The sequence below is a fragment of the Rissa tridactyla genome, chromosome 3 (genome assembly GCF_028500815.1).
Source record: "Rissa tridactyla isolate bRisTri1 chromosome 3, bRisTri1.patW.cur.20221130, whole genome shotgun sequence".
Classification (NCBI taxonomy): domain Eukaryota; kingdom Metazoa; phylum Chordata; class Aves; order Charadriiformes; family Laridae; genus Rissa; species Rissa tridactyla.
The window spans coordinates 19076786-19092397 of NC_071468.1; the positions used below are offsets into that span (position 1 = coordinate 19076786).

Sequence of the window (15612 nt, forward strand, 5' to 3'; positions counted from 1 at the left end):
CCTTGACCTGCTGGCCACGCTCTTTTTAATCCACCCCAGGAGACCATTGGCCTTCTTGGCCACAGGGGCACATTGCTGGCTCCTGGGCACCTTGTCCACCAGGACTCCCAGATCCCTCTCTGCAGAGCTGCTCTCCAGCTGGTCAACCCCTAACCTGTACCGGTGCGTGGGGTTATTCCTCCCGAGGTGCAGGACCCTACACTTGCCCTTCTTGAACTTCATTAGGTACCTCTCCGCCCAACTCTCCAGCCTGCCCAGGTCTTGCTGAATGGTGGTTCAGCCTGCAGGTGTGTCAGCCACTCCTCCCTGTTTTGTGTCATCGGCAAACTTGCTGAAGGTACACTCTGTCCCTCATCCAGGTCATTGATGAATATGTTGAGTAAGACTCTTTTTTTTTTCTCAAAAAAACCCACACACAGATATGATTAGCATAAGTTACATAGATCTATGTGTGTGTGATTAGCATATGTTGTGTATATACACGTGTATATATATGCACACATGCATGCACAGGAAGGGAAGTGTATTGATTATGCAGATATTCATCATATGGACGTCTGATCCCTGCAGTGTTTCTCTTGACCTTAACAAGAGTCTACTGTGCTTGAAGACTGGGGAGTTGGATCTTGCCTTTGAAGTTCATTACTACAAATTAAATGCTTCTACTATACTTAATTAGTATTCATCAAACACTTGCTGTATGGAGTATATTTGAAAAGGGAGAAAGACTCCCTTAGGCTCCACATGTAGTTTCATGCCTATATTTCAGTAACACTAATGCTCCATTCCCAGTTCCCCAAGGTGTGGGGGAAATGCTGAAGAGGTTAATGAAAGTTCACTGCCATCATCTCAGCACCAGTGATTTTCTGGACTAGTATGAGTTCATAGAATCACAGAATGGTTTGCGTTGGAAGGGACCTTAAAGATCACCTAGTTCCAACCCCCCTGGGTTCCAACCCCACAGTTCAACCCCCTTGTTCCAACCCCACAGTTCAAGCCTGGCCTTGAACGCCTCCGGGGATGGGGCAGCCACAGCTTCTCTGGGCAACCTGTTCCAGTGTCTCACAGCTGAAGGAAGAGTTGTCTTTCCTCTAAATGTGGCCTATGAAAAGGGGAGAACTTGAGTTTTCTTTTTTTCAGTTTGCTGCATAAAGAAGGACTAAAAGGAATGGAAAGGCTGTACACTGAAATTATATTCTTCATTATATGATACTTTTAAAATTGTGTCTGTTATAACTGGTGGGAAGGAAGATTACTGCTTGCTTGCTCCAGGAGAGTGCTGGTGTTGGCAATGGAGTAACAATTCTTATTCTAACCTTGCCGGTCTCACATGAGGGTGCCACACAGCTGAGCGGATAATAGACTTCTTCCTATCTTCAAATATACATATATTTTTTTCATTGCAAGTAAAGATTAATCTTACTAGGAAAAAAGATTAGTCAATGGATCCTTTATGATGGGATGAGCATAATCTCCTCTCCTAACATATACATCCTTATTTCATAGAAAGTTCAGAAGGAGAATGGAGCAACAGAAAGAGCTGTTAATGCATTGCATAACCAGTGCCCTATCAAAGATGCAGAGCTGAGGCATTCACTTGAGCCACTGAAGTTCACAGCTGACTTATGAAAAGGAAATTTGGATGACAAAACTCAACCTTTTCACAAGCTGAACATCTGAAATTTTCCATTCCCAGTATGCTTAGCAGCTAGTCTTGGTATGACATATGTTAGTTTTTCTACTGTACTAGTTTGTAGCAACTGGATGCAGTATAGCCAACAACTTGTAACAAAAAGAAAAAAAAAAAAAAAAAGAAAAAGCTGACAATACCAAAAGCTTAGAGTGGCGGAAATGCTCTGTAGCTAGAATTATTCCATTTTGCAGCTTGTGCTCTCTGGATTTCTTACAGTCTGGTCACCAAGTATGATGGAGCCTTGAACTCTTCAACGTGTTTGGATGATGTTGATTTTTGCAATAGTTTATTTAATTGAAAAAAGAAAAGAAAAAGCATTAGAGGCACAAAATACCGGGCACTACAATTGTTACATGAAGTCTTTTGTTCATTGATGTTCTTGGTCTCTTTTTGGATATTAGGAGAAATTTCTTCACTGAAAGGGTTGTCAAGCATTGGAACAGGCTGCCCAGTGGTTGAGTGACCATCCCCGGAGGTATTTAAAAGGCGTGTAGATGTGGCACTTAGGGGCTTGGTTTAGTGGTACCTTGTCAGTGATAGGTTAACAGTTGGACTTGATGATCTTAAAGGTCTTTTCCAACCATAACGATTCTATGATTCTGTGTTTTAATCATTGAGGCCAACGGGGCAGAAGTTTTCAGGTAAGAACATCCAGCAACTTGAGCTGCAGTGTGAATGGCCGCCCTGGTTCCCTGTGAGCCGCCCTGAGCAGGAAGGGTTGGCTGCGACTTACTGAGAGGGCTCCAAGCACACCCCTAGAGGATCATTGGCTTTAGAACAAGATAAATGGCATGGACGTGTTGGAGTGGGTCCAGAGGAGGCCATGAAGATGCTCAGGGGGCTGGAGCCCCTCTGCTGTGAAAGACAGGCTGAGAGAGTTGGGGTTATTCAGCCTGGAGAAGAGAAGGCTCCAGGGAGACCCTATAGCGGCCTTCCAGTACCTAAAGGTAGCCTACAGAAAAGATGGGGAGGGACTCTTGATCAGGGAGTGGAGCAATAGGATGAGGCAGAACAGTTTTAAACTGAAAGAGGGGAGATTTAGATTAGATATGAGGAAGAAGTTGTTTACTGTGAGGGCGGTGAGACACTGGCCCAGGTTGCCCAGAGAAGCTGTGGCTGCCCGATCCCTGGAGGCGTTCAAGGCCAGGCTGGATGGGGCTTTGAGCAACCTGGTCTGGTGGGAGGTGTCCCTGCCCATGGCAGGGGGGTGGAACTAGATGATCTTTTCCAATCCAAACCATTCTATGATTCTATGAAGTGAGTGACTTTCTTTAAAGGGAGAGCCTAAAATACCCCTTTTTTGCATTTTGTATTTATCATTATAAATACATGCTTTTACACGATAACTTAAAAAAAGATTTAATATGTGAAGTAAGTCAGAACTGACTAGAACATGGATGGCCTTCATTGTGAAGCATTAAGAGTTTGTTATCGGGAAAACCAAACTGGTTTTCTATTTTGGGGCATTTTTGTTATGTATTTTGAAAACCTGAATCTTAAGCACAGTATGCTTTCCGTAATTGTGTTCCATTGTATATAGTAGTCACATACAAAGAAACAAAATCTTACAAATCGTACAATGACGCCAAATCATCCTAAACTTCTTGAAGCCACCCAATGATTTAAAATTGGACTCTTTGTACAAAGCAAATGGGATTGACCTTTCACTTTGTTTACAGTGCATGAGCACCTGGTTATAGCTGATAGCCCAAGATCTAATTCAGAGTTCTCAATTTCTTATAAAGTTGGTAGTGTTATAGTTGTACAGCAAGCCTGTGACTTCCTCTGCCTTCTCAACTCCCCACGGGCTTCGATATCTGTTCATCTGCTGACCTTGAGGACTGCATGTTTCACTTACAAGGTGACAGTGGTCTTGGAATACGTTTTTCATCCCTCTGATTCTTTGGCATCTTCTATATTTACCTCTTAACAACGCTGTTTTATGTGTGATTCCACATAAGTAAAAATAGATCACAACAGAAGACATAAAATATACTGTGCAGAGCAAATGTGAAATAATAGCCAACTTGTCCAAACAATTTTTAGACTTAAAATAAGTGTTTGTCTAATTATAATTACAAAAATATTTTAAAAATTCTTATTTTGCATATGTTAATATATTCTGAAAGCATGTTTTTCATATCCCCCCCCCAACAATAAAAAGTGGCAATACAAATATAGATTGAGTGAAATTCTGTGTTTTTTCCGAATAAGGTTAGATTTTTTTTCCTGGTTGAGATGTTTTGGGATCTCTGTCAAAAGATTCCTACCTCAGCTTGGTGGCTAGTTTTTTTTATTTCCTTTCTTTGCAGTTTCTATAAACCGTGATGCCAGGATTATGAAACATGTTCTGACAATATATGCAGATGCTGAAGTAGTATCTGTGTAAAAGGCAAGCAAGGAGCAGACATTTTTACTCCTTGTCTGACATTTACACATGGCTTTGTTGTCTCTTTTCAGACTGTCGCATCAGATGTGCTGTTCTTGCATACTCTTTTTGCCATTTCTGATTCAAGCGTAGTTTATATTCTGTTCTAACAAGCTGTTTGTATAAGTACCCTTTAGTTTTACATGGTCAAATATGGTACAAGTATTTTATGCGTTTGAATTAGTTGTGACTTATTTTGTATTTTTCATTAAGATCCATTCTTACCTTTGTTGAAGTGAACAAAATTTCCCTAACTCCCTTTTTCTGTAGAAGAAGAAATGGCACATTTAGGCGGCGTGCTGTTATTGTAGTAGATGGTTGGATATTCACATGGTGCTCACATGTACATGTTTACACAGTATGTATGCACACATGCAGAGATAAGAGGAGTGCCCTTCTGACACCATTCGGTGACACCTTCATTTTTTATACATAGTCTAGGATGAAGATGATAAGCTGTGGTTCTGAGCCTGGGTGGGGTCTTGCAGTGTGGTCCCGTGGTTTGGTTTCCAGCGTTACGGGCGAGATGCATGGGTTGCCGGAGCTGTGCTTTACTGATGGTCCTCAAGAGGCTAGAGGTTGTTGTGCTGCTTCAGACCTCTTGAGACCTCGAAGATGGTTCTCTCCTCAGGACTCGAAGGAGCCCAAAGGCACAAGTGGCTGATGCAACTTTGCAGAAGGACTCTTCCGTCATCCGTTACTGGGCATGCCTCCTTGTACACAAGAAGTACCTGTGTGCGTGCCTCTATTTCACATCCGTTGCATAAAGTCTCCTCCTGCATGACTAAAAAAGAGGGATCTGGCTCTGGCTTGTTGGGAACCAGGAACCAAGTGTGTCAGTTGTTCCTTGCTCAGCAGGGAGTGCTTTTGTTCATAGGATTCATTTTACGATGTGTCAGTTTACGACATGTCAGGAAATCTATAAAAAGTCTTGTAATGAAAAGAAAGTGCTAGAGGAATTTTCCAGTTTGTGTGGACAAATGGTAGGGAGTTTATTGAATATGAGTAGCCCCCAATTTGACTAAAAGCCAAAGAAAAGCCTTGGGGAAAAATTGATTGGATTCTTTTTGATGGGCTGGGCTTCACTGTCTTGGAGCATTTGAGTGCTGAAGTTTTTAACTGTTTAGGTGTGTGATGGTGAAACCTAAAGCCAGATTTTGTTTGGGACCAAACAATTTTCAGTGGTGGTGTGTGTCTGCCAGCGCTGCCAACCACCCCCGTGCACACGCAGCTCTGGAGGGCAGTGCACGGTGTCTGTGGAGGCACAGCAGTGGGGACTTGTCCCTACAAACTCGTTGGAAAACCCGATTACTTGGGCAGCTCTCCCCATAGGTGCCTTGGTCAGGAGCCTAACCTGATAGAAATGGAGAACCCCCTTTGGGGTCATTACAGTGGTCATTAATAGTTAATGTGATTCTATTGGAGAATGCTTTCAGATTGATATTTTGTCTGTTTCGTTAGGCCTTTAGCCTTTTTTGTCCCCAGAAAACATTTATTAGATTAGTTGTAAGAGCATTTTTGATGCGGCAAATGGTACTTAAATCTTTATGGGAAAGTGAGGGATGATTTCTTTTAAACTCCCCAGCTTGGGCTTTGCTCTTGGGCAAAGTGTTGTTTTCCAGCACCAGGGGGTGAGTGGGGACCTTCCCAGGGCAGCTGTGATTCCTAGAGTAAAGAGTGTGACCTGCTGCTCCTTTCTCCTCGTAAAGGCTCAGCTGTTAACAACCACCATGGCTGCTGCTGTTTTGGGGAACGTGTTTTCCATTTCGCTCATCTGACAGGAGGGAAAACTGTCTTATTCGTGCCGAAAGGCAGACCTTGCCGGCTGGTATCCTGAGATGGGAAGCTTACCTCTTGCCTGTCAAACCTGTCAACGGGTAACACGAGTTGTCAAAATAGGTGATGAATGACCAGATGGTAAAGCACTCTTGCTTGCTTCCCCCTTGAAACTGTGTAGTCTGTAAACTTGTCTCTTTTACTTGCTGATCTCTTTGCTGCTGTGAAGTGTGTCTGCAGGGTTATGGGCCACAGCGGTGATGGGCTGTGGTGTAAGCCTGGTTTTAGGAGTGCAGGAACCCTGCTCCTTCCAGGTAGGAAAATGTAACTCTAGCCGTTGCCCAGAATAGTACAGGTAATAGACAATGGTGCTGTGAAAGAAAGGAAAGCAGAGCCCGGAGTCAGAGTTTGGCTCCAAATCTGAGTCTATGGCAAGACATCATACAGTTGAGGGGTGTGAGTCATGTATTTCATGTTGTTCACTGCTGGAACACCTATGCTTTGCTATAAAGGAAGCTGATGTCCAGATGTAAACCAAGGGGGAAATTAGCTCAGTTAATTATTAACTTTTAAGAGGCAAACAATCATGGCACAGTGAATAAAAGTGAAAATTAAGTCACGATGCTAATTCCGTTTTCTGTGCTTTGTTCATAATAAAGCCAGTTTGCGCTTTGCCTGATTTCACTGACAGGATCGCTGCCTGCAGAGAGCTACAATAAGCTCTGCTAATGTCTGCACCGTTACTGCACAGAGGGTAGGGCCGCAACTTTTTTTTTCCATGTGCCTTCAAAATATGAGCCGCTACAACTTCTATTTTTAACTCTCCTAAGTGAAATGAGATTAAACATGAAGTAGTAGTCTGCGGCAGCAAGTAATTTTCCCAGAATGATTGTAGAAACCTGATAAACACAGTTCTCATTTATTTTATTGTAAGAGAACGGAGGAGCAGAAAAAACGCCAACCACGTGGTCTCTTAAGGGAATGACAGGTCATGTCACCCATTCCAGGATTATCACTGTGTTTGTCTGTCTCTCTCTCTCTTTTCCTGCTTTTACTCCCTCTCTTGAATTTTTTTGTATTTACCATCTGGTATTTATTCTGCCCTATCTGGATTTCTCTCTGCCTTTTATTTTCCTCTCCATCTTTACCAATACTCAAATGGCTTCCATCTGTCGAGAGGTCTTATTTCTGAATCCAGCTCCTTCAGGAGGACTGAAGAAGAAACCATTTTAGACTGAATAATGTAACCTGCGAAGATTCAGACGTCGTCCAACAAAACAACTTGCTTCTAACTGAAGCATAGTTCAGGGAGTACATGTGTATGCACATTCATTTTGAAAAAGGTAGAACCTGTCAAACTTGTCTGTAACACAACTGCATGTTTATGAACTACTGGAAATGTGACATTTCTTTGCCTCCACCCCAAGTGGCAAAATGCCTTCTAAACCATAGCAAAGAATTTGCCTCAAGTGGGGAGAAAACGGATAGCAAAGGGAATTTTTTTGCTGTAATTCAATTGAGTGCAGGCCAGGATGGACAATTTATATTTTTAATTTTAATATATTTATATTTTTAATCTTGCTATTTGACCCTTCTAGTTGCAAGTATATCTGCTATTAATAGAACATTTCCTTATTTTTTCGGTTCCCTGTTTTATCTCCCTCTGGCCTGTCCAACGCCTATCTGTGCTCTCTGAGAAGTGCCTTTTTCCTTGTACATCTCTTCCTCTTTCTGTTTTAAATAATTTAACTAGTTTGGAAACTATTATTCAGGAAGGGTGTGGCCTTAAAATAAACTTCTTTTTTACGTTTATTGCTTAAAATCCAAGCTTTTAGTATCTATTTGTAATCTGAGTATGCAGGCATCATTTGGAGATCTAGCTATGACTAACGTTATTAGTGGGTGGGCTTGTTCTGTTTGTTTTTTTTTTTTTATTTATTCTTGTTCTGTTAAGCGGTATAAAGCCTAGACAGAGTCTTTAAGTGGGTCCAGACAGAGTAATCCCGATGATTCTCAATTTTCCTTCAGCTAAAGATGTTTTTTAGGATGGGAGTGGGGTGAGGGAGCCACTTTTTTGAGCTCAGCACAGCAGGTTTGCAAGGAAGTACGATGTGACCACAGGAGCGTGGCTTAGGTTGCAGTTCATCTGGTGGCTGCCTGTTTTAATCAACCTTTCCTCCTCCTTTGTCATCAAATGAGTCTTCATACCACAGAAAAATGACATCTCCTGCAAATAAATTTAAGAAGTGGTGTTTTATGGAATTAAGAGTTCAAACCGGTCATTTCTGGCAGACACACAGACTGATGGCAGAGGCAGGCTGGAGGAAAAAATGTTGTGGTCACTTCATATGCTTTTAAAAACTAATGCTGAGATCTCTTTTGCATTCGTTTGTAAGCTAGGCCAAAAATAGCTGTATACGTACTCCCCGTTATTGAACTTCATGTTCAAATGAAAAAGTAATTTTAGCAGAGAACATTGGGTTTGGTGAGCTCGTATGCGAAAAAATAAGAGAGGGGTTTGGGGTGTTTCTGCTTGGTGGGAACCTGGGAACCTTGGTGGAGAAAAGGGAGTTGTGGGTCAAGAAGCATGGAATGGACCCATTGAGAAGAGTTTTATCTTCCCTGTGCGCATTTTACAAGTCTGGGTGGAGTCAAGCTTAATAAGGTTAGAAATGCAGGAAGGACGTAATTTTGCCTGAAGCTTCGTGATGCACGTGCATTTTTCCTATCTGCAGTGGCAGCTAAGTAATTTTTTTTGTTGTTGCTGTGTGTTGCGAGTCCTCTGGTCCAAGAAAAAAGCTTGATGAAAGTCAGAAAAACTCAAAAATATTTACAAGTCTACTGAATGTCTGTTGACCTGGTTACCGTCTCCTTGGCAATGAATGAAAAGGCTCTACAGGTTAGAATAAGAAATGGATGTTGCAGAAGGTCTATTACACACTAGAAAAAAATTAAAACTACAGGCTTTTAAACAATATATATATTATTATCCTCTTAATGATTCACAGTTAGCTCTTTGCTCTTAGCAAACAGTTTAATTTCACTTTTAGCTGTGTGTGACAGCTTAATAAGAAGCAAACTAAAATCATACTGGGACATAATAGGGAACTTGAATAAAAGAAATTTGTGTGATCTCCCATGGGCTAGATGAGACTTAAGGATTAGTTAAAATCTTTCTACTTTGATGTAGGAGGACTAAATGTATTGTTAAGGTTGCTTGTGATTTCTGACTTACAAATTTTTGGGAGAGTGGAGGCCTTTAGCTTTGGGTTTTTTTCCAAAAGATGGATCACCATTTTCAAGTGCAGACAAGCAGGCTGTTGCATCTAATTTTATCTTAATTCCAATTCTCAGGAGAGCTCTTGGACTCTAATAAACAGTGTGTGTGAGGCACAACCTACCAACTAGTTGAAAACCTCCACTGTCTCCAGAAACGTGGGAAAGTCTCTACTGGACTAATATCCAGGGGACATCTATGGGAACAGCTCATTTATTACGGGACTGGATATCTCAGCAGCCCTTGGGAGAGAGCCTGGTTAGTGCATACTTACAAAGGAGGACCCAGAAACCACAGGCTTGCAGAGATGTTCTCATATTCCTCCTCTCTGAGGCTACTATTTGCAGAAGAACATGCTGAGCTAACTTTGACACACAGCTTAGTGTCTCTAGGACCTGTGTGCACTGTAAAGCTCAAAGATGATGAGAGCTGCCGCTGTTCCCCACCCTGCTTTCCCAGGGTTATCTAGAGAAGCAAGCTACACACCCCAAAGCAGGCACCCCCTATTTGCCCCAGATCTGGTAAAGGCTGTTTTCTAAGGATAAGTGAAAGAAATGCATAGTATCTTGATGTTAACAGGAGCTGACTTTGTGTGATCAAAATGTTTTGGCCAAGCCGGGTCCCTTGGCACATTTCCCCTGTCTGCAGCTGGTCCCCCTGCTCCATGCGTTTGCTCCAAGGGACTGAGAAGTGGTTTTCAAGGTTATATTTCTAAGAGCATCTGAATGACAAGGATTGTGTTACAGGAATAGCCTCTCACCCCCACCTCCCAAAAACCTGAAGAGATGAGTTCGTCAGTACAGTACAGGGCACTGAATTGTTTGTTTCTCTGAGCTTGTGATTTCTTTCTGCTACCAGCTGGCAGCAGCCTGCAATTTTGAGGGTCAGCTGGAGAAAATGCCTACACATGCTGGCATGGCCAGCTTGTGGAGTGCTTCTGTAATGGTTGACAAGTAATGTTTTATTTCTGAAAATGAAGTGTGTTCTTTTTTCCCAGTGGGTTTTACCAATTGTCGTTTCTCACTAGTATTGCATGTTTGTCAAGCTTTATTTCTCAGAAGAGATAACGAGTTTAAGTCTGTTTTCCTGTTCTGTGTACCGAGGCACATGTCTAATGTATCTAATTAAGCCAATACAAAGCTCTCCAGATTATCAAATACTGTTCCATTAAGGAAATAGTATTTGAAGTCATATTTTTATTGTCTGAATTATATTTGAAGGCACAGTGGGTATGTGTTGAAGGTGAGCACAAGGAGAAGTCAGTATGACCAAAACTGTTTCATGTTTAAAAGCATCTGCCCAGGCTCTGGAAAGAAAGGTGTAGCCAGTTGCTGAGGGTGGGATTTGTGTCCTTGTAGTGTGACATGCTGTCCGTAGGCTGTGCTTCCTAGGGGCGAAAAAAACCCCACATATTTCAACAAATCTCAAAATATACAATGTGAGGAAATTCTTAATACCTAATGCTGTTCTCTTACAGACTCTGGTTTCACAAATAGGCTTTTTACTTAGTCACTTGAGTGAATAGTCATAGTAATGTAAATGAAATTACTCGCTGACATATGATTTTATGCATTCTTAGAAAACGTTTCTGCTTTTTGTTAGTTGAAGATTTTTATGCTGAAATGTAAATCATTTGTGATTACCGATAAAAACTGGAATTAGGTTGTACATAACATTTTTCCTCGGTGTCATGCTTTTAACAAGCACTTACTGACATGCTGTGGAACTGCGTAGGGGTGGGACAGTCTGTAAATAAAAAGGGGGCTGTGATAACATATTGCAAAAGCATGCTTAGGAAGAGCTGCCGAAGAGATGAGGTGGGAAGCAACTAAGGCAGGATGTCCACGTATGCACACTTAACTCAGAATATAAAGTCTATATAATAAGGTGACGTGTGCCGCTGGCAGTACAGCGACTCAAGTTACTGCGGGAGATCCTGCACTTTAAGGTCTGTCTGGACTAAGTAATTGGCATTAATAAGACATATCCCTCTTGAACTAGTGCTGACAGGGATGCAGCTGTAGGAGCTGATGGATAAAAAATGGTTTCAACACCTTTAAGTCCTGAGAAGTTTCCAGTAATGATGATAAAATGCCTGTGTGTTGTTTATCCAGCAGTGAAACCACCTTCATCCCTGCTGTGGGAGCTGGAGAACAGCTGATCGTTGTCCTGGTGGTGGTAAACGCTCATCTGAAACTGCAACAGTTTAAAAGCATGAGAGGAAGACTTATAATCAGATATATTTTATCTGTCTTTAGTTATAAGTATAAAAGAACCACTCATGTTTTAACTTTAAATTAATCCTTAGAAATCTCACTAAGGTATATTCACTGTAATTTGATATTCTAGGTGATAAATGAGCATTGTTAAAAGTAATGGAAAGACCTGTTTGTAATGCTGAGCAGAATATGACTGGAAGTATAATTCTGTTGCCGAATTAAATTAAAACGTTTCCTCAAGCTTTAAAAGAGTCTGAAATTTAACTGTGATCATTCATATGAGCAGTGGAGTAGAACTACACTTGTTTAAAGAATGAGTTGTATAAGTGTTTGTACAGTAAAGGAGATGGAAGAGCAGCAAAGACCTTAATTGTTCTCTCATTCTTTGTAACCTATATCAGATTTCCTGTCCACAAGGAAACGTTTCCGAGTTAAGATGAAAAAGAGAATTAAAATGAGTTGCTGCTTTTCTGTGACTTGAAAACTTTTACAGGTGGTGGGTTTTGTTGACGACTTTCAAGGAAAATAGGTCTTGTTAGTATCTTCATGCAACTATACTCAGGTATAACTTGTTGATTGCTTGTACCTGCTTCCAATTAAAATTTATATATTTTTTTTTATTTAAAAAAAGGTGGGTTTTGGTAGTCCTGTTTCCAAGCTGAGAGAGATTCTAGTTTCAGTGATGGTCTATATCGGTATATTATTTAAAGCATGCATTATCTGACAAATATTCCACCAAAATACAGTATGGTTGTTATCTTCTGGTTTCTTAGCTGTGTACATGTACATGGATGCATAAAGCAATCCATATTGTGGGTACATGTGTGCACGTGTCTGAGAGAGAGAGATAAATGACAGCTAATTACGATACATGGTTTCCCTCCTCTGTTTTATGTGGTAGTGTTTTGGTAGCAAACTATATCAGGGTGCTTATAGTACATGAACGTACAGAGTTTTTAAGTGTAGCTCGTGCTGGATCTTAACTAATTGTCAATCTGTTGATAATCTTTGCCAAACAGGCAAGTTTAACTGTCCTGTATAAGCCCTAGTAATATTATTTTGTCTTCCTTATGCTTAAAACAGCAAGCTTGGTCATAAGCTTCCTCTTTTGGATACACTTCGAAATCAGATTTATATTATGTGTCAGGCACAGTAAGGAACTTCGTGTGTGTGGTTTTTATCAGCTTAGCAAAGCACTGCCAGAGATCCTGCTGCGTCTTGCAAAAACGGTTCTTGGGAAGGGGATGGGGTTAAAAGAAACCCTTAAGAATTACAAATGTGAAATATTTGAAGGTTATAAAATCAAACCGAGAAAAGGGTTACCTGGTTATTTGATCTGGTGAATCTGCTCTAGGTTCACATTTAATGCAGATTAGATGTTTCTCCATAACACCTTTGCCTCATTCAGTGCAGAGGATGTGGTTTATGTTCTTGGTTCCTGCGCAGGAATAAAACAGAAGGCAATTTTCTGCACAGCTGAATGGAGAAGAAAGTCTGCATCTCAACTTGATTTTGGTCTTGACAGGGCTGACACAAGGTGCTGGGGTCTGGAGTTGCTTTTTCACCTCAACTCCTCCCCCTCTTCCCAGAAACCAACGCAGAAGGTGTACATGAGCGGTAGTTGGTGTCACACAGCACGCAGACAGATCCCCACAGAGATGTAGTGATACGAGAAATATTAAACCAGAAAATATTTCACACTGCTGTTCATAGACAGTCCTGTTCGTATAAGATGTGTATGTAGGAAGGGACTGTAAGTCTAAATAGCTTTTCTTTTGAAAATGAAAAGAAGTGCTTTTTTTCACTTACAGCATAATTAGATATTAGAGGATAATTACCGCTTAAGTTAAATATCTTCATGATAAAGGAAATAATATATACAGATACAATGAATGCCCTATAGAAAAGACAGAGCAGTGCTCTAGGCATCTCAAATTTTATAATAAATTGCCAGATGCTCCTATTAAGCTGGAGCCCTGGTACAGCTTAGAGGTTGCTTCATGTGGATTGCCATTTCTGTTCTTGATCCCATAACAGATGGCAGCTAATCTGTTGCAAGAGCGAGGGAAGGCAGTGCTTCCTCTTCTAAAAAAATACTGTAGACTGGATGATAAAAGGCAGCATAACCGTTGTAGATCACAAGTTGTTTGTTGGGGGTTTTTCTGGGGGGTTGTTTGTGGTTCTGGTTTGCTTTTCACAAAACTTGGGGTGAGGAGGATGTGGTGGTGTATCTGCCAAAGGCTGAGCACGTTGCAGTGTTGGCTTTACTCCCTCCAAAGCAGCAAGCCTGCCTCTGTTCTCCTTTGCTTATGTGATGTGCAAGCTCTTTGTTTTGGGCTAGTTCTCATGGGTTTGTGTTTGGTGGGTTTTTTTGTTTTTTTTCTTTACCTGCTGCTTTATTTCAGGGTGCTCCTGGTGTGACTAAGATCACGTACTTTGACATCTGTCTGGTCTAGAGGAAGGCAGCAAAGCCTGCCAGTAGCTCACCCCGCTGACAATTTTAGTCCATCGCCGATGAAATGGGGAGAAGCAGCAGGTCTCACGTCCTCAGCAAGCTCCCTGAGCACCAGCCCATAGCTCGCTAGATAGCCGTTACCCAATTTTGCAGAGAAACAATACAAAGCGCACAGTGTGCATCCGGCCAAAAGCCACACAGTGTCACCCCCTTGGTTAACGAGAGTGAGATCGTTATTTCCCTGAACCCTGTGGAGTACAGTAGTAGGAATACCATGTCAAGGGAAATTAAACTGGGGCAAATCCCAAGGATTTAGCCAGCCTTCCCCTTGCTGAATCCATATTGGCGCATGCTTGGGTGGTGGCATGTTCATTTAGGGTAAGCTGCATCCATTTTGGGATGTGCCTGCTTGAAACTATAATGGGGAAACTTAGCCATAGTTTCCTCTCCCCACCTCCCATCCTCCCCTCCCTTCATGCCCATATCTAGCAACCATTGCTATTTAGGCAATGCAAATTTAAGCCTGTAGGATTACCAGCTTAGAAAAATAGGTGGAAAAACTGGATATCTATTAAAAAAAGGGGTTTGGGAAGAATCATTTCTGTTGCTGTGCAGGGAGGAGTAAGTGATCCCTTATACCCCCTTGCAAAAGACAAACACAGCGTTTAGCGGGGCAGAGCCTACTGATGCTTCAGAAGAAGCTGCAGTTGCATTTTCAGTGACAGTTTCACGCTCTCCCTTGGAAGACTTGTGCATTTGCCGCTGTGGCCAGCACACCACTGTGGCCAGTGCTACCCATCTTGCCTGGCCAGTGCAGCATTTGCCAGTTTGGTTTCCCTGTCTGCGGTGAGGAGGTGGTGAATGAAGCTGTTGGGTGTTGCAGCCAGCTGGGATGTCTCCTCACTTGCTTCAGCCTTGGGGACATGCCGTGTATCCCCATGCTTTCTGGCCATCAGAACAGCAGTGTCATGCTGGACCCTCAACCCAGCTCCCAGCTGACCGTCCCCAGGAGCAACCAGTTGGGTGGGCATGGGGCATACTGACGGCGGGCAGGCAGTGAGAAGGCTCCTCATTATCCTGTACCAGATCTGTATTCCCAAAGGTGCTCCCAGTTTCCCCATCACTATTACCAATCCATTACCCTCCAGCTGTCTAGGGGCAGGAATCTGGGATAGGTGGTAGGTACTTGCAAATTGATTTTTAATGAAAGTTGTCAGTTTATTTCCGTAACCCAGCTTTGTTTGCGCTATCCCTTTAAAATCCGATATTTGTAAAACCCTAAAGATGTGACCTTCTGGTAGACTGTTCAGCTTAGACTGTTAAAGAGTATTTTTGAGCAAGCTTTTCCCTTTTTCTCCTCTTATTTTCCCTACAGTCAATTGCTTCAGCGGACATGGATTTGAATCAGCTGGAGGCTTTTCTCACCGCCCAAACCAAAAAACAAGGTGGCATCACAGCTGATCAAGCTGCAGTCATTGCAAAATTCTGGAAGAACCACCGAACAAAGATCCATGAGAGCCTGATCAACCAAAGCCGTTGGGATAATGTCCTGAAAAACATGAACTGGCGAGTGGATCTGAAGTCACAGTCAAGACACATCGATCAGATAAACACTCCTGTTGCAATAGTTGAAATGGAATTGGGAAAAAATGGGCAGGTAAGCTTTCTTTTGCAAAATACATAAATGTGATTTAGCTACGTATGTGCTGAGACGTTTTACCTGTTGCTGAATTCACTGCATCCAAATCAAGTCAGTGTATTTTT

At 41.9% G+C, this 15612-nt stretch overlaps 1 protein-coding gene across 6 annotated transcripts in view; it reads left to right on the forward strand.

Moving 5' to 3' along the window:
• COMMD1 (copper metabolism domain containing 1) overlaps positions 1-15612 on the forward strand; it is an 83871-nt gene that overhangs the window by 10128 nt on the left and 58131 nt on the right. For all 6 annotated transcript variants that reach the window (XR_008465804.1, XM_054197411.1, XM_054197408.1 and 3 more), the window contains exon 2: positions 15224-15505. Coding sequence is in view for 5 of the 6 variants with exons in the window: in XM_054197411.1 (XP_054053386.1) it covers positions 15224-15505 (282 nt within the window). In the remaining variant the exon portion in view is untranslated. The remainder of the gene's footprint in view (positions 1-15223; positions 15506-15612) is intronic.